The sequence below is a fragment of the Botryllus schlosseri genome, chromosome 6 (genome assembly GCF_051294905.1).
Source record: "Botryllus schlosseri isolate E-star chromosome 6, Bs_hap1, whole genome shotgun sequence".
In the NCBI taxonomy this organism is placed as follows: Eukaryota; Metazoa; Chordata; class Ascidiacea; order Stolidobranchia; family Styelidae; genus Botryllus; species Botryllus schlosseri.
Window position 1 is genome coordinate 21,277,809 of NC_137241.1, and position 20,089 is coordinate 21,297,897.

Genomic DNA, 20,089 nt, shown 5'->3' on the forward strand with positions numbered 1-20,089 from the left:
TCATGAGTAACAGCAGGACCTGGTCTTCCATTAAAAGAATATTTACATTCCAGTTAGAATGATACCAAATTGTAAATCGCTGCATCAATACAAAAACCAAGTCGAAAGTACGGTACTCTTGTCCTTGTCCGGCAATAGCAGTCTTCTCAGCACTATCCTTGAAACAATCAATAACTTCCTTCTGATTGGCATGGTTAAACTTAAATTTGGCTGACCGAAATTCTTGATTATCTTTTTCGATAAATGACACAGATATCTTAATAGCTAACCGATGCCTGCAGTTGATGCATCTATTCTTAGGCCAATTTTACTATATAAACACTTTAATAAAAATCTAATAATTGTGGGTTATCTTAAATCAGTTGCTATTGAAGCTGACTCGATTACGCTGTCTTGGGGCACACAAAATACCGGTGTGACATTTGATGCCACCAAACAAACAAGTCAACATAGATCAAATGTTAATTATATTTATCATTCCCACTAGCTTTATTAATTTCAGTCACTTTCCTGTCGTTTTCTGGCAATTCAGAAGACGATGGAAAGACTACTCCGAATTGTTTTCTCATCCATTATAACAAATTGGCACGTTATACCCTGGCATTTTGCGCGGCTGCAAAACAACATAAACCTACCTAGTTAGTGTCTAAAAGTCCTGAAACTAGCTAATAAGTCATAGAAGATAACATAAAACCCAGAACTTTACTTCAAACAACCTCACTGACACAGAAAATACGATTTGAAAACAGACCAATATCGCAAATTAACACAGGGAGCGGCTATCTAATATAGTTGTTTGGCCCCAGCGAACCACAAGTCACGTGACTTTCGAGCCCAATTAATCGCCAGTAATTCCTGTATTATTTCCGGACTAAGCCAGTCGACCTCATGATCTGACACTGACATATTTAATGTTAATAGCTGCATAGATGGAAAGTTCTATAAGTTGCAGAAGAATGCGTGAAGGTTTATAAGGTCCTAATGCATTCTGTGTACCACTATCCTTATACAGGTCAACGAAAGGCTCGTAATGTGTGCGACTATAGAAAGTATCGACACCCGCCATCAACAGCGCAACCTGCCTCTCTGGACCGACACATGTATATTAGGGCTCTTCAAAAATGACTTTTTCTCTCAAATCGGACTGGCTACTTGATAAAATTGTTAGGTTACCTAATTTAAGCCTACTCACCAAATTTGGTTCAATTCCAACCAGTAGCCGCATTGCTACAGGAGAAGAAAGTTTCTATTTATTATATAAAAATAGATAACAAACAATTTGAAAATTTTCTGTTCACCCCATGAAATTGTTAGGTTGTCTACAGAAACGATGTTCACCAAATTTGGTTCAATTCTAAATAGTGGAAGCGGAGTTATTGCCGTCGAAAAATTTGGATTTGAATAAAATAGTATTTACGGTGGGCACCACTATAATAAATAATTAAAGAATTGGTCACCGTAAATACTATTTTATTCATAATCCAAATTTTCGACGGCAATAACTCCGCTTCCACTGGTTGAAATTGGACCAAATTTGGTGAACATCGTTCTATATTTCCCTGAGAAAATTGAGACAGTCGCGAGGAAAACACTGATTAAAAGGAAAAACGAGGGTGAAATAGCAATACCCTATCCTCGAAGAAGAATACTTGCAAGTAAGCTAATCATTCTAAAATGATTAGCAAAGATTGATTAGCCATCAGAATTTTGGCATCGATACCTTATGTATCAATTCGGCTCTAAAATCAAGAGCATAAATTCGGAACTTTATACAAACGAAATACCTCATAAAAACAAACCCGACAAGCATTGGCTTGATATCATCAACGAGAATAAAAAGCTGGGGTGGAATAGAGATGAATGGAGCGAAACGACTTTTAAGTCACTCTACTTGAACCTAATTAAACAGTACGAAAAAGAAAACGAATATACAGGAACAAACAAAAGTTGGCTGAAAGTAAACAAAATAAAAAGGAATGATAAAACATACTTAACGAACAAAGAAAGAGAAATAAATTTCAGACTTGCAAACAACGGGTATATATTTGGGGACCTGAAATACAGAAGAGGAATGTTGAGGGTGAGGAATGGTAGAATGGAAATCTACCATTGTAAATTCTGTGGAATGACTGACACCATCGAACATGTCTTCCTTTATTGCGCAACGACCAGAGACGTACTATCGAAGGCCGAAAAGGCGATAGGTATAGATAAGTTTGGGAATGAAATAATTCTATACAATGAGGGCGATCGAGTCGACATGGTGACGACGCTAACAGCAGTTTACAAAAAGAGGATATTGAAACGAAAAGAAGCTTGGATATTGAAAACTCGCCACTAAAACAGGAGGAGATTTGGAAGGAAAGTATAGTAGCAAAAATACTAACAAAAACGTATAAAAGATTGGAAAACGTACACCAAAATCCAAAAGAAGGAAAAATCATCAAGAAATGGAAAGACAACATCGAAAAATTTATGATGAAAAAGAATGGAAACCATCAAAACCCACCTCTTACCACCACTGACGAGCGACCGACCAGATGATCACCTGAAGCCGATCGAAACAGACGAACCTATCGAAGAAAGGGAAAATGACGAACCGAGCCCGAGCTCGAAACACGACGAAATTGCAAACGACGACGAGCCGCGTGAAGAGCCCGTGCTCGGAACAAGTGATCCCGATTCAACGACGGATGACGAAGTGAGCGCGTGCTCGGACCGGACGACGACGTGCAGAGATGACGAATGTTCGAATCCGGGAAGATGAAAAAAGTCGATTTTTGCAATACTATATATAGATTGAATTTATTTGTATTGAAATTTTAAAGCAATAAATTATGGCGGAAGGCCGAAAGAGAAAAAAAATGAACATCGTTTCTATAGGCAACCTACCACTTTCATGGGGTGAACAGAAAATTTTCAATTTTTTTGTTATTTATTTTTATATAACAAATAGAAACTTTCTTCTCCTGTAGCAATGCGGCTACTGGTTGGAATTGAACCAAATTTGGTGTGTAGGCTTAAATTAGGTAACCTAACAATTTTATCAAGTAGCCAGTACGATTTGAGAAAAAAAGTCAGTTTTGAAGAGCCCTAATGTATATAGCTATACCTAGACGGAAGGTTCTCTATAAGTTGAAGGATATTGCACGAAGATTCGTAGGGCCCAAATGCATTCTGTGGACCCAGTTCTACCCTTACAAGTCAAGGAAAGGCTGGTAATGTGTGCTCGGCTGCTCGCTTTTAGCGAAGCGCCTATAGAAAATATCAACAGCGCCACGCGTCTCTGGAGCCCTACGCAACAAGCGGGCTGAGGCAATCGATATCATAATAATCTGACATATCCAATGTAGACTACTTAGACGTAGCCTAAATATCTCTATAAGTTGAAAGATAATGCGCGAAAATTCGTAGTGCCCAAATACATTCTGTGGACCCAGTTCTACCCTTACAAGTCAAGGAAAGGCTGGTAATGTGTGCTCGGTTGCTCGCTTTTAGCGAAGCGCCTATAGAAAATATCAACAGCGCCACGCGTCTCTGGAGCCCTACACAACAAGCGGGCTGAGGCAATCGATATCATAATAATCTGACATATCCAATGTAGACTACTTAGACGTAGCCCCAAATACATTCTGTGGACCCAGTTCTACCCTTACAAGTCAAGGAAAGGCTGGTAACGTGTGCTCGCTTTTACCGAAGCGCATAGAAAAAGTATCAACAGAGCAGCGTTTCTCTGCGACGCGATTGCACTATAGAATGTAAACGGGCACATTATATAATTTACATTATATAATTACACATTGCCATTAAGCCCATTTACATGGTCAAGTCGTCTTGAAGCCAAGTCGTCTTGGAGCGACGTCATGAGACGGCTTGCCAAAGTGATCGAGTTTACATGGTCATGTTTATCGCAGCTCGAGTGATACACAGCACTGTGGGATTCGGCTCAGGAATATGCTACGGCAGTTGAGATATCCAGAAATACCTTCAACACAATTCTAGAATGACCAAATACGCCGCGTATATATTCTTTCTGATTGTGAGTTGTGCAAGTTATATTGCTGGCTGTACTCGCTTCATAAGTTGTGACGCTGAACAAATAAGACCACGTGCATAATATAAAAGCAGTATCATGTGCTGATAGAGCTTTCATATTCACCCATTTTAAATACGTGCCGGTTTCGTGAAATATGAACATGAAATGTTAGTATGTTGCTGTAGTCTGGATTCGTTTTCAAGTACCGGTAATGTTCAAGTCGTCTCCAAGCGACTCTGCGGAACGGATTGAGCTCAAGACGGATTGAAGCCGTCTGCCTTTTTCTCTTTTTCAAAAACGAGAGAGTCGGATTGACGAGTCAGCTTCGAAGCTGACCCAAACGGCCATGTAAATGGGCTTATTGTCAGCTGATCTCACTCTCGCCGCGCAGCCGCATCCCTGGTCTTGAGCTACTCTCTCATTTCGCCAGACATCATTGTTGCGTCACACTGCCAATATCCTCAACAATGAATAATTTGGGGCTGATTGTGGGGGTTCCAGGGCCACGAGCGAAATAAAATTTATATTTTCGCAAGCAATACAGCGTTAGCTTTCGATTGATACCCGTTTTATCAAATTTGATGCTCGGCAAGTCGGTCAAAAATTACCGTCAAATTGCGTTGAGCCAAATGAAAAGTGTGACGTGGTACAATTTCACTGAGCCGTGAGATTTGTTTGTGTCGAGATGATATAGGACACTATGGTTACAAGTAGTTATTTCACTCTGTGTGATGGCGGGTCACAGCTGAGAGTCACTATAACATTAGGCCCATTTACATGACGCTTTAAGTCAACTTCGAAGCTGACTCGTCGATCCGACTCTCTCGTATTCGATGAAGAGAGAAAGGCAAACTGCCTCAAGTCGACTCGAGCCTCAAGCTGTCGGGTAATGTGGTTTACGATCGGCTTGAGTGTTCGGCCATCGGCGCCCCGCGATTTTCGTTCGACGGCGCTGGCTTTTGCCGCGCTGGCTCTTGGCATCGTAATTCATGTTTTTCATCTGTTGTTGAGAAATTGGCCAAACATGGAAAGGAAAAGTTGGGTTACTTTGTAAGTGCTCGCTTGTTTACGATGGAATGCATATAATACACCAGTACCGGTGTAGCAACCGTGCTCTTTTATGACAGTTTTATTAGCGATTCCCTATGTGTTCTGTGATATTTGGCTGCGACGCTTCGATCTGTAGTAGCCCAGTTACTGTCATCAGCTACATAAATGGCAGACAAGGTAAAACGTTACATCTGTATTTCTGCTTCTCAGACTACATTTCGGAAGATATGTGGATTGTACCGGTATTACAATTCGACTACGACATGCATAGTGAACTGTGCAGTGTGCTACATCGATACGGGAATACATATACGATTGCTGCATTTCGTACATACTGTTCCACTGGCTAAACTGATGCGAGCGCGCGTGTGATGGGATGGAACTGGTGTCTTTCCCCAGAGGATGATATTGAGATTTGTGACTCTCCTGGTGATGATGAAGCGCAGCGGTGTTGAGATTATTGCTTTGTTTTTAGTTCTGGGTTATGGTGTTCTGCTGATATGATGCGGTCGTGCGGGTGTTCACGATTTTCAACTTGCCCTTTTGATATTGTTGATTTTGAGATTGTATTCATGGTAGCCTATGTGTTTGTTGTGAGGGTGCTGAAATTGGCACTTCCCAAAGTTTAATTGGTGTGTTGTAGCAGTTTAGTAGTAGTGCTCTATATTGCTCTTTGTGACAGTTTTTATAGACATTCTTGGTATTGTTAACTTCCTATATGGTATATCATGCCGACAAGATGCTTCAATAAAGTCTCTGCAGTAGTTGCTAATCGTGACTCTTGAGTCACCGTCACCGGCATACATGGGCTAGTCTGTTACAGAGGAGCGGCCGAACAACTAGAGGCCACATGGGGTTTGCAAGTGGGTCACTTGAGTGTTAATGACCTTATTTTAACCGCATCGACAAGTGATGCCTGAAATATCAAAACAGTCGTTACTCCCGCCTACTCCACGGCCCATCTTCGTTGACGCCGAAAAAGCTAGATGATAACTTATACTTGTTGTTTTCCTCTAAAATCATGATATGAACAAGATTATTTTCCTCTACAAATATCGATGTTATGAGTATCTCATCATCCTCGTTAATTTCGAGGATAAGAAACGTTTCAGAGTACGACCATAACATAACATAACATGGTTGGGTTTTATTTTTATCTGAACAAGTCACACACAATGTACAATGCGATGTCATGAACAGATAGGAGGATGTCGAACGACACGCATCAGTAGCGATCCTTTACTCTAACATCCACCTCGGCCTAGAGTGCCCGATGTCACACATTGTCGTTGTACCTTTGCCCACCAGACTTACTACGAATATGAATTTGTAAGCGGTAAAGCGACACCCGGTCGTCCACGGTACAGCTTCCTGAAGGATCATGTAAACAGCGCCCTTTTACGAGTCAGCTCGGAGATGAGGCGTGACGTCACCGGAGACGACTTGAACGCCAAGTCGAGTTGAGCATGTAACCAGGCCTAGTGATTCTCAACCGGGGGTCCGCAAAGCATTTTCAGGGGGTCCGCGAAGGCTCTAAATTTACAACGTAGTTGATAACGTAATTTGTATTTTGTTAATTAGGAAAATCACGATGCAGTTTTACTTCATCAAAAACAAAATAGCCGTCTGAGATGAAATATCCTGCTGTGCAGACTCATTTTAACTGCTAAATTGCCAATAACCTACTGATACAAATATTTTGCTGTTTAGGGAGGTTTTGTTGGGGATTGTGTAAAAATTAAAATTTGAATTAGCAAGGTCAATCACGGTGACTTCGAAATGTTGACAAAAATCCATTTTCTCTTGTGATATACATAGGCCTATACATAGCCTTTTTTCCACAGGAACTTCAAGATGAGCTGCTAGATAGAAATGGCTATTGACCAGGCTTGCTGATATATGTTCATTGTTCATTTAAAAATTTGTTAGTCAATTTTGGAGCCATTGTTGCGATCATACCCAAATGTGTCGTCGGAAGCGCTACACCAGTGGTTCTCAACCGGGGGTCCGCGGACCCCTGGGGGTCCATGAAGCATTTTCAGGGGGTCCGCGAGGCCTCTAAATTTGCAACACGATCGATCACCAAATTTTCTAAGCTAGGGAGATCATAAGGCAGTTTGGCTTCGTAACTTCTAAAACTTCAGGACGTTGTAACAGAAGGCTCGCTGCCGAACTCAGGGGCTCCAGGTAACAGAAGGCTCGTGGTGCCTGAAGCTAATGCGTAGCTGATGGCGACTTGCTATCCTGTCGTTGTGAGTATTCTTAGCCGGGCAGATGCACTCGTTACAGATGTATTTCGGAGAAGCGTACGTCGATGTTGCGTAGATGAATCTCAAGTCTCAAGGGGAGACTTGAGAGAAAACGTGGGTTTTTATACCCGTAAAATTCGTAACAATGCAAGTGATTGTAAGGCTTTAGCCAATGAGAACGGACTATTAAAGTTCTAGCACAGGAAGAAGGCAGCACTATAGCTAGGACTGTTTGGCGTAACAATGCCTACTGAGCATGCGCAATCTAGAAGAGATAGTAGCGTTCTGATGGTTGCTGATATAGTAAAATCCTAATAAGAGCACAGTAGCCTATATTTCCTTCATAGCAGATACCAGGCGTTATCTAGGGACATTGAATCAAAAGGACCAGCGGTCCGCTACAACGTACATAAACAGAATGGCCGTCTGAAATGAAATATCCTATACCAGTGGTTCTTAATCGGGGATTGGCGGGACCTCTAGATTTGCAAAATGACTGATTATCAATCTATAAGTTGTTTTTAAATTAGGGAAATCACGAGGCAGTTTTCACTACGAAACTGCTTATTAAGCTCCAAGGCTCACATGAATAGAATAGCCGTATGAGATGAAATATCCTACCATGAAAACTAATTTAATTGCCTATAAATAGCATGCTGCTAGAAGCATATTGCTGTTTAGAGATGTTTTGTTGAGGTTTGTTGAAAAATATTTTTCCTAAAAAAGGGATAAACCCACGTCACGGAATCCATTTTCTACAGTGATCGACATATTTGGCAGCGTTGCTCTACATTACTGTATCTTATATCAGTTGTATTAGGATTGCGTCGTGCTTTCACTTGCTCTTTTGTATCGAGCCGCTTCGGCGGTCGGACACTTGATAGTTGATAAATTCTCTGCAGCAGTTGCTGAATCGTGTGTGATTAACTCAGGTATTTTACACATATAACCACTATATTCCAAAATATCTTGAAGATGAGTTGCTAGACAGAAACGTGATGACTTCACTGAAATCTGTTTCTCAATTTTGGTGCCAAATATGTTTTGATCACACATAAAGGTGTCGTCGGGAGCGTCAGGCGGTTATGGTACATTCGCCGCCACCTATACCATTTTGGAAATGGATTTTCCGCACTCGTTCATCTCAAATCGATATGCTTGAATTTTCAAGACACGACCACATATATGCAGCTGATGCAGAATTCGCTACGGAATGATAAAAGACCAGCCAATTCCTACATATACTATGATAATATTGTCAGGAACGATCATTTTGTCGCTGTTTCTGACATGCCTAGAGTTGATATTTGCACAAGATAGATGCCGGTTGCACGATTATTGAGCTAAATTTGAAATACAACGTTAGGGGGTCCGCGGGGTTCCGTGACGGATCAAAAGGGGTCCGCGAAGACAAAAAGGTTGAGAAGCACTGATCTAGTAGAAGCAGAAGTAACGCTGTAAATGCACGCTCGATTGCAAAAATTAGAAGTAGTAATTTTCAAGACTTGTCAAAACCACTTCGAGTGGAACTAGTTTATATGTTTGGGTCAGATCAAATCATGATTCATGACTCTACCTCACTGAGATATATGAACACCTATGTCCTTGGCAGTTCTCATTGTCTTCTGATACGTTTACATTTTCAAGTCAAAACCCGAATTCACTTATCCTCTCTGTTCATTCACTCATTCATTGGTTTAGTAGCAATTTTATGAGTTCAATACACCACAAAATGCGATACAATGAAAAGATAGGAAGGTGTCGAAGCGACTTGGAGTAGTCTACGGAATCAGACACCCACCTTGGCCTAGGCGATGTAAAGTAGAGGCATGCACACTGAATGAAAAGTAAAGAAGATCGTATAGAAAAAAAAGCAAGCGACAAAAATGGGGTGGCATGTCATGGAAGGCGAGATCGATAGGTCTGTGGTGTGTTGTGTGGTGAGAAATGTCCAGTGAGCTATGAAAATACCGAAATATGATATTTCACGCGTCTTGAAATTCTAGTAGTAGTCTAGTAAGATCTCGCACACCTCAATCGTGATTTCATTATAGAAAGTCACTTTCTATAATTTCATGAATCGCCTTGGTAAATGGTATGCTTCAATAACCCCTGTATCCAATGACTACGATTGTGACCTATAACCTCAGTCAGCAACAAATAAACAAACAAGATAGAGGGTATTTTGCCTAGCTGGTCGGTGGTCTATCTATATTCGAGCTGAAAAACTCCAGGCTTTCTTCAATCAATTTATAGATAGGCCGTAGTAAGTATGCGTGGCAGATCAAGAGTTCGCATTATCAGTCCAATTCCCAGCATCCCGGAATCCGAAGATTCGGGCGGAGACGATCATCTCGATTCCGGAAATCAGGAGCCCGATGTTCCAGCCCACCACCAGGTCAGTTTCAGTATTGCTGTCGTCCCTTGTGGTTACGAGCATTATATTAGATAAATAAGGGTTGCTCGATGAGGATTATTATATTTTAGGGTTACCATACGTCCTCTTTTATAGATATTGTCCTCTTTTTTGAGAATTTTGGTTGAATATAGCGCAAATTCAACTGAGATACAGTAAATCAGCGCTGAAGTAACGCACCGTAGTAGCCCTATTATATTTATTCAGTCAGGTTCATAGCAAGAGTATACCAGTATCAAATGCCAGATGTTCGTAGCGTTCAGCGAAGAGATGCTATTTCCACCAAGTGAAGCGGTGTCACAAACAGTCAGGAGGTCTCAAGAAGAGGGAAAACAGTATGAACAAAACTTCCCAGTCTACTTTGACTCGAAAGTTATCAGGTAGTGTACAACACAGCAACATAGATGGTAAACATAGATCGCTCAATAGGCCTAGTTATGGTCTCAGCAACACTACAGGGTTGTGTCTATAGGAAATATAGCCAAATTGTTTTTACAGGAACTGGAATATTTTCGAAAGTCCAAACTCCGAGGCAATCATCGGTTCGCAGGGACATGAAGTAACAAAAAAATCATTTTTAGGTCCTCTATGACTTTCTTGGCAAAGATAAAGCAGAATCATTTCTGAACCCCAAAATCGAAGAACCGTCAGCACGGAGGCAGAGCATTCATCCAGATGGGCGGCCAGCAAAGCTTCTTCCTCGTATCGATACTGGAATGGGAGCTGAAGTGATATTGCACACGCTGAAAGTACGCGTCGTGCCCCTCATCTTTGTTATATATGTCCTAATTTTGCTTTGCATTACAGGAAAAATCGGATAAGAAAATACTACGCTTAGAAAGAAGGATTCCTGAGGAATGGAAACAAGCCTACAACTCTTATTTGCGAGATAGACTTGCTAAAGACAAACCATTGCACTTCAGAAGCTTTACAGGTAAAGAAAAGTGACGAATAAAAAATTGTGTAGGCCGTATATCGTATTTGTGTTGCCATTGACTGTCACTTGACATTGCATGGGGGGATTATGGGCTTGGTCGTAATTTTTCTTCGTTCTCTTGGTAATTTGCCTTGTTGCGTTACGAAACACAATTCATGTTTTACTCAATTGTCAGGTGTAATCAAAGATGATCGGTAATAGGGTTGTCATACGTCCTCCTTTATCAGGAAATCGAAAATGTCCTCAGAGGACGCCTAAATGTTCTCCTTTTTGGGAATCCGTCCGCTTTATAGCTTCGACAGCCAGGCTAATGGACAGGCACAACTAAAAGACAGAGTGGGACTGGAAAAATTACCTTTTTTTAGTCAACACGACTGGATTTCCCGTGCAATCTAACTTTTGTGATTTGCAAAATGGGTCCTCCTCTCAAAATATGCTATAGATAGAGGGTTTCTATTTTTCATCCAACAAAAATGCATAAACAGACGGCAATGTTTGTGATACAGAAAATATGCATGTACAGTTTTCGCTAAGAATGATCGATACGACCTTGAAGGTCAACTTGTCTGATCACGCCCGCATCTTTTCATTGTATCGCATTTTTGTGGTGTATTGAACTGAAAAAATTGCTAATAAACCAATGATGATGATGATAAACAAACATTTGTCTCTGTACACATGCAGTAAAAAATGTTAAAAAGGAAAAGAAAAAATTAGTAGCAAATGACCAATGAAGCAATGTCTGGGCGAGGTCGGGCAACAGTGTTAATATGATGACAGGAGGTAATTAAGTCGGTCTTTTTTCAATCTATTATAAAGCGATTTACGGATATGTTGTGGCATGCATTCCAGGATAGGACCTGAGTGGTCTATAACCGTAATCGGTACTGAAGTACGTCTACTTTTTTGGGATACCTGCTTTCACTGCGTATTCGAGTGATTACTTTATCGACTACTTCCACTCTTCTACTATTTCCTACCTGACCGTGATCATTTCCATGCTTCTAGTCGGTCACAGAAATGTCGTTTCCTTGAATATGGGTGTCCTTACGGTGAAAGATTTGGATGCTACGATACAACCAATCACGGTTTCAGGGCACCGCCAGTGGGTAGAACATATTGAGACTGTATTTCCAGTTGAAAAATACTCTCAGTCCCAAGAGTCGGTAGATTCATTGCTCGAAACAGACCGGTTCTCACTGGTCTAATAGAATCAGTTTAGCTAATACCTGACCCAGATTCGAATACCCGAAACGTTCTGCCCAGTCCTAGTCATTTCTCACAAATTAGTCGAACAAATCAACGCTGAAAACATTCGGTGTCCTAAACATAGAAGATCTGCGGAAAATAGAAATTGGCAAATCCATGTATCAGTTCCATTGTGATCACTGCCTTCAAAATTTCAATGACTTCTTTACCTTGGTATCATAACCCCATAAGTAGCCTACAACACAACACGCGTCCACCTCGCCAAACTGTCATATGGTTGATGTCAAAGATCCTCGCTCAATCAAGTACGCCGGACCTGAAGTGTGGAACAGTATCGCGCCGGCTATCCGACAGTCGTCGAGCATGTTCACATTCAAGTCGAAATGCAAGCAATGTCGACGGAATGAATACTAGTCTTGTGGTGTTTTGAAGTATTGAATGCCAGTTCAAGAGACCGCTACTGGTCGTTCGGCATCCTCCTATCTATTCATTACATCGCATTGTACATTGTGTGTGTGTCTTGTTCAGATGTAAATATAATCTGACAATTACTGATTATTGTTGATTTATAAACTGATACTACTAATGGTCAGCTCTCAAGCGTGCCAGACCACGACCTGACGTATCGATCTCGCCTTCCGTCACATGCCAGCTCATTTTGTCGAATGTCCTTGTATATTATCTTCTTTTACTTTTCATTCAGTGTGCATGCCTCCTCTTTACATCGCCTAGGCCCCGGTGGGTGGGTGATTTCTTTCGACATCTTTTCATTGTATCGCAGTATTGCGGTGTTTTGAAATGATGAAATGGTTGATAAATTGATACTTCACAGAAAAACCGGACGTGCCAGACTTGAATGTCTTGACGCGGCACGACTACGTTTACAAAGTTCGGCGGATTCGCAACCACTCCAACGTCATGTTCCGTAGCTCTGAACAAAACCTCGATCGGACCGCCCTCCTTTTGAACAACAACCCACCGCCAGTGTGTCGCCAGGAAGAAAAACTAGCGACGCTCGATAGATATTTTGACAAGGACACCCTGAAGCCGACAGAGCCCAGGCAGCTTGCTATCGAGCCGCCAGAAGAGACAGCTTTCCGGGAATCTCCGAGAAATCTCCACTTTTTATCGGAAGCCGCAGCTCGTTGCAAAGGCACATTCTACGGGAAATACGCCCGTGAGTATTACATATCCAGATCAGAGGTCAAAGTATTCAGCGTGTACTATCTCAAGTAGGAGTAGCAATTCGCAAAAATTGTCAAAACCACTGGAAGTGAGAATAGAAAATGGAAGGTCTGAAGACTGCTCCAGTAAGTAGTTCGTAAATGATGATACAGATAGGTGGAATTTTCGAAATTAAATTCGATTCCTGTAATTTGAGAGCGTTTTCATGCGGTTCTTATGTGAAGTTTACTCATCACAAATCTACATTCTACTTTTGAAAATGTAAAGTACAACAAATAGTTAGTTTCAGTAGAAGTGAAAATAGTCCAAAACATAACCACATGAGCAAGTATTGCCAGTAGGCAAAACCTGCTCGATTACTTGGAAAAAGTACGTTGCTACTGATCGAGTAGAAGTACTTTGCTAATGACTATTTCGGGTATGTGACCGGAAGTACTGCTTGGCAATGATCGAAACCATTGGTGTTCATCCTTTTTCACCTTGAGGTCCGTTAAAACTTCAAAATCAAAATTGACCCTAAATTTAATTGCGACAAATGCATGCAACTTAAATGTAATATTGGAAACTTCATTTAATGATGCCTTTTTGGTACTAGATATTTATGTGGTGCTATTGAAGTTCTGCAAGGTGAAGCTTGCGAAGTGCTGTTAAAAACTGGTAAACTGATTGTGATTGTCTGGTATTCTTTGAAAGAAATGCGACTGATATGGTGTCTGTTATCAGAGGTGGTCAGTAACGAAGTACTTCTACTTTTTCGAAGTACTCAAGTAGTTTTCCTCTACTTCTGGTACTTACTCAACTAGATCTGATTTTCGCTACTTCTACTTCGTAATATTTTGTGATCTACTTACTTACTTTTCGCTATTTTCAGTTTGTCAAGTAGAAGTAGTTCAATCTTCCAATCAGCAAGATAGCCTGAGGAATTTCGGGGCTGTTTTCACGGAGCATCAACATTTAATTTTCATAAAAGTTGAGTAAAGCCCAGAATTTTCGTCGCGCTTCGCGCGCAGTGGATACGGAGTTGCCAGTATGATTTCACGAAAGTATCGATGAATATAATTTGGGTAGCGGGTTGGCGTGATTCCGTTCACACAGGGATATCTCGAACTAGATATCCCTGCGTTCACACCACATTGTCGCCCTTCGCCCATATGAAATAATTCATCACAGTATATATAGCTCATCATATCGTTTGAACCTGATGCTTCGCAATCTATCATTTACTTGTCATATCGTAATCTAACATGTCCATGGCACGTCCTAACCTGGAAAAGTGGACTCCGACTTTTATGTTAGTTTTAGTGCTGTTTTAGCATACCGCCTTTGAAATTTTCTGGACTGAAGGCATGAAAAATGTGTTCCGCTTTTAGAAGTAGTATTTATGTTTTATTTTCAATTCCCAGTATCATATACTTTGAGTTATAATTAATATCAGTTCTTTTGTCCGGATGATAAAATACATGTTGAAGTATAAAAGCAAGTATAGTAATGCCTTTAATTACCGGAAATAAAGCTACACAATATGGCATTTTTGCCATCCTCCATATTTTTATTAACATTTAATAATCGCGCAAAGTGTTTACACCGTATCCTATACAACTTCTCCGCATTGCTCTTCGACTGAACTACGGACCTTATAATATGGGGGATGGCGCCATACCATGCTATTTTCTAAAACGTGCTGTTCGAGAAAACAGAGGATAAGTATCGCATTTCCATAATAATACTATAATTTTCATCCTATGATGTGGACGAATGCTTATGCTATCGCAAATTGGATACCTGCTGGTATGCATCAATATGAATCAAGCTCGTCACCTTTCGCATAGCTCAATTTGCACCTTTTTACAATCCATGTGAACGAATTAGGATCGTTTTTGCAACTACTTACTTACTTGAGTACTTTTAAAGTCAGTAAATTCTACTTCTAGTTCAAGTAGTTTTAGGTTGCTTATGGAAGAAGTACTTCTACTCGTACTTGAGTCGATTTTTTCGTGGCTACTTCTACTTGAGTAGCTTTCTTGACTACTTTGACCACCTCTGTCTGTTATACTGACAAGTGTTGTGTAATTGCATTGTCGTAATTTAACCAAGCTTGTTTCAAAGTCTCCGTAGCTTTCACGTATAACTTGTCCGAAACGAGTTGCGGGTGACTTTTAAACAGTTTCTTATAACACTTGCACCGTTGTGGCGTGCGGCCGAAGTACACCATGAACTCTCTATTGCGACTCCATACAAAAATACGTGCCTACTGCCCTAGGTCACGGTAACTGAATATATTTTCGAAAATTGCACCTATTCGTTGTGTTGTTGGTCACAAATAACAAATCCTGGCATCATCGCACGGCTAAAGTCTGTAGTTTTATCCTCACAGAATGGATTTACCTTTCTTATACAGATGAGGATACCATGAAAATGGTGACTGACGTTCCAGGCCATAACGTGAAATTACCTGACACAATGACTGAACGTATATCGATAAGCGCTCCTATGAATACTCCAACAGCCAGAAAAGTATGGCGCACACACGCAAAGAAAATAACTCCATCCCGAGAGGCAACTTGGCATCCGTTGACTTTCGGAAGCCTGATGGAATATTCGTCGAGCAAGACGGTCGTCGGGACTGGTGAATATTCGCACGGCATTGCGTCCAGGTGGCACAACACAGCAACTGCTCCTAATTGAGGCAGTGCCTGAAAGTACGCCACGTTTGGAATTTCGCAAATCACATTGTCACCTATGCATGTTGTGTGAGATGTTGGCCCGGTTTGTAAAAGGAATTGTGGTCAAAATATTTTGATTGTGAATTTTATTAGATCACCCATATTTGATTTATATCATAGTAGTCTGCGCTGGAGAGTAGGCCTACCTGACCACGATCTGGTGTATCTATTTCCTCTACTGACACATGACACTTCGTATCCATTGCTTCAACTGTTACTTTTAGTTCAGTCTCTTATTTGTATACTGTTTCAAGCCAGGACAGGTGTTCGACACCTTTTTATTTACCACAATCTTCTCGTGTTTTGAAATGATTATATTATTTATACACTGAGCTAATCTAAACCGCATTGGCTTCCAGCTTTGAAAACTTGGTTGACATCACCTGTTGTATTGAAACGGAATCACATGTCATGCGGACACCAACCGTGCCATTCTCAGTTTTGAACAAAATTTTATCATGTAATGCCAAACTTCTGTATAAATATTGAACCTTTGTGCGAACAATATTTTACTGCATATAGTTATCACACTCATGTTCATGCCTAAAAAAATTATTTTGATGATTGCTTGTGCCAAAAGAATGTAAAAATTTCTGATATCTTCTCTTATGAAATAAGGCATGTAGCAAGCAAAATTTTGACAATATAGTATGATTTGTATCAGCGAGTAGAAGTCATGATTGAATCAACGGTAAAGTCATGCAACAGTGATGAATCAGCACTGCAACGTCAGCATCATTACAGCCATAGGAAGCTCACAATGTGCCCAATCTGACAGTTTCACTTTGAGGATTTTAGATCATTCTCCGATTTGCCAGGAAAATACCACATCATTGGCGGCTGGTCACGATATGTCCAAACTGAGGCTCGGTTTGAAATTACTTTATCTGCCATTCCTCTCTCTTTCATCAGCAGTGTTGTTTTGGCTTCAGCGTCATTTTCTGAAATATAGGCCAATGTTAGAAACATTACTACAATTCATGGAAAGCGGCTTGGTAACCATAGCTTGGAAGGTCTACCAACATAGCACTGTTGCTTTTGAAGGCAAGTCAATTCTACAATGAAAATTACTCACGCCAAGTCAAGGACACCTAGAACTCGTTCTGGGCATGCCTGAACCAACTAATCATATCAGGTAGTGTAGGAATATGTACATTGGATTGCCAGCTTAATAGATAAATGGGCTAGGACCATGGAGCTGGAGTAACTGTATATCTGTGAGATTTCAGAAGACAATTAGCCTACCATGGTGAGCGTTTGAAACATAATTTGTGGGAGTAGGAGAATTGCATTCGAAGTACCACGAATAATTAATCTTCACATGAGCTGCTGTTCTTTGATGCTCAAAGTTGTCAGTACAAATATTAAACTTTCCGATCTACCTTTGGTACATCTATTACACAGTTCCAACATTTCTTTCCAGTGTTGGCAGTCTTCTTTCTTCTGATAGTATCCAAACGTGTAATACGTTTGAATTCTGTTTGAAAGCGAAACACAAGCTTGGTGTTCCGCCAGATACTCCGCACAATCTCGCACTTTGAATTCCTTCTTTGGATCTGGCATTGTTACAAGTAAAGTAGCTATGGCGCGCTATTTCTATGAATATATATAGAAGCAAATCATTAGGTATAAAATATATCGAGAAATGAGACAAGATAATGACGCACTCGTAGAATACTTTTTTAATAAGTTGCATTTAACACTAGAATCAAACATGGTAAAATATATCGAGCACAATTAAGTTTTAGAATAGCTTAAGCATTGTTTCAAAACACTTTGAGCATCGAGCGATATTTTACTACGCAACACTTCGGCGAGGGACCGTCCAGGGAACAACCTGGAAGCTAACGGGACGGCCTCGTCATTTTTCGGATTCAACAGAAGTGCTATGATAACATCTTGCTGGGCGCTTTTCAAACTGTGAGTCATATACCTCGCACGGGCGCGATGGACATAAAACTGCGATATCTTCGGGTTGTGATCGATTGCCAAAGTGAAATGTTTCAACGCGTCCTGATATTTTTTGTCCTTATACGATATTATGCCGAGTTCATTGTGAACCACTGCCACGCGACACCTAGTCTCCCAGTTTGAAGGATCCATTTCTAACGCCTGTTGATAGTCGGCTAGGGCAAACGTCAAATCGCCTTGTTTCACAAAGCAGTCCCCTCGATTTATATACAATCCTTTCTCGGTTTTTTCGCCTTTGATACTCTTGTTCAGAAGGACGATTGCTTCATCGTAGTATCCTCTTTGGTAGCAATATATGGCAAAGTCATTGTAGGTTAATAACAGTTGCTTTTGCGATTCCAAGTACACGCTGTCCGTCTCGACGTGACCGGCTTTGTCCATGGCCAGAATGTAATCGTCGATAGCGGTGTTGAAGTTTTTCAAGCGGCGGTGTAAAGCCCCTCGAAAAATATGATATTCTGCCATGGCAGGGTCGGTATCAATCGCTGACGTCGTTCGATTAATAGCTTCGTGTAGCTTTCCTTCCAGTGCAAGGACAGAAGCAGTTTTCCGACTAGCAGCAGCTCGGTCTTTCAGTTCTTGGAGAAGCTTGCTGGCTTGCGGTTGCAACGGGTCAAGTACAATGGCATCCTGAAGGTCATAATAACACAAAGATGAATGACCGAACAGTTCGTGAAGTCTAGCTCTCATTACGTACAGCTCCGGGTTCACGGTAGACTGAGATTCTAAAATCCTTGTCAGGAGAGCTAGGCATTCCTTGTGCTGCCCCAGCGACGCGAGAGAAGCAATCGCTCGCATGTGGTATGTGGTGTTTAAGGGACGCATTTCAGAAGCTTCGGTGAATGATTGTAGAGCGTTTGAGAATTGACCTTCGTCGAACAGACATTGACCTTGAAGGAAGTACAAAAAGGCTAAACGATCAATCAAGTGTTGGTCCCGCGGCTCGAGAGATCGGGCGTACTTGTAGTTCAGGATGGCAGAGCTGAAATCGCAAAGTTGCACCAGCGTTTCCGCTTTTTCAACATACAAATTCACGGATCGACTCTGAAGGTTCGTAGCTTTGCTGAAACACACAACAGCCGCTTCGAACTGTCCCTGCAGAGTGTGCTCCATGCCTTGATAGAAGTGTTGTTTTGACTTGCCGTTAATCACTCCGTCCATCGAGAGTGCCTCTTTAACAGGGTTCGTGATTGGGACTACAGATGTGATTGCTTTTTGTTTTTGATTGAAGTTCTTGCCTTCATCGTGTACGACCAAAGCTTTCTCGTCGTTTTCATCCTCAGATGTTGTGGGTGGTTCGGATAGTGTTTCTTTCAATTTCTTTATAATGACTTCTGTTTCGGAATCGGTTCTGGCAGGATAGGCATTCTGGAGATTTGTGTCAAAGGCTACCAAGTATTTGGTATTGATAACCTCCTTGCTTTCTTCCTCCTCCATTTGTAGCTAACTCAAGAAAATGACGGGGGTAGATGCGCCTGTATTCACGTTACAACCAGAAGCTTAGATTCGACACTTGTGCATTACATAACCGTCCCTTTCCACAGAATTTCACAACCGTCATCAGCCACAGCTGTAGCTCAGTCTTCACAACATTACAGAGTGTCATCCGTGACGGTTACCACGGAGACAGCTTATTCTGCTCAAAGCTGTTTGTCTATAGATAACTAACCTCCGTAGGTTAGTTATCTATAGTTTGTCCATTACATGTCGCCACCGCTGAGCTGATAATATACTGACATGTACTAATTTTAAACTGTGGAAATCGGTGACTTAAACCGCCGTGTCTATATTCTCCCTATATTACCAGCCGTCCGCCATTGCGAGCACAAGCATTGCTGATCAATGTAGTAATCATTGGTACTCAAGTAGAAGTAACGTCGTAAAAGCAGCGATTTCCAAGTAGTGTTTTCTAGGCTTAATTTAGCCGAAAAAATGAAAAATGATGTCAAAGCAGCCTAGAATCACAGTCACTTGAGGCAAAACCTACTGGGAGTAGGCTACTTCCAAAAGAAGAAGCAGGGAGATGGCGTTAGGTGACGATAAGCGCCTACCGCCAGGAGGCATGGGTTCGATTCCGTGTCGGAGGTTTTTATGGGCTTCTCTTTCCCCGCGTCGCTGTTCTTACGTCAAAAAAAAACCAGAAAAAGGCCTAATGAAAGAGCGCACTCACAAGGAACGGAAAGAGCAAGAAAGAGCCGCTGAATAGAGATTAACATCGAAAAAGAAACTGTGAAATCGGGCACTAGGCCGAGGATGCCAGTTTTAAAAAGGCCGCTACTGCTACTGCAACTGGTCGTTCGGCATCCTCCTATC

The 20,089-nt window shown here is 41.2% G+C and overlaps 2 protein-coding genes across 2 annotated transcripts; one reads left to right on the forward strand and one right to left on the reverse strand.

Moving 5' to 3' along the window:
* Positions 1 to 9,483: 9,483 nt before the first annotated feature.
* On the forward strand, positions 9,484 to 16,472 carry LOC145441498 (uncharacterized). Its single transcript, XM_080319382.1, has 5 exons — positions 9,484 to 9,733; positions 10,333 to 10,500; positions 10,559 to 10,685; positions 12,730 to 13,074; positions 15,481 to 16,472. Exons 1-5 carry the CDS (start codon positions 9,608 to 9,610, stop codon positions 15,765 to 15,767), a joined length of 1,053 nt encoding a protein of 350 aa, XP_080175508.1. The 5' UTR covers positions 9,484 to 9,607; the 3' UTR covers positions 15,768 to 16,472.
* LOC145441495 (tetratricopeptide repeat protein 16-like) lies at positions 16,441 to 19,416 on the reverse strand. The gene is made up of 2 exons (XM_080319380.1): positions 17,188 to 19,416; positions 16,441 to 16,746 (listed from the first exon to the last, which is right to left on the reverse strand). Exon 1 carries the CDS (start codon positions 19,211 to 19,213, stop codon positions 17,543 to 17,545), a length of 1,671 nt encoding a protein of 556 aa, XP_080175506.1. The 5' UTR covers positions 19,214 to 19,416; the 3' UTR covers positions 16,441 to 16,746; positions 17,188 to 17,542.
* Positions 19,417 to 20,089: the final 673 nt, after the last annotated feature.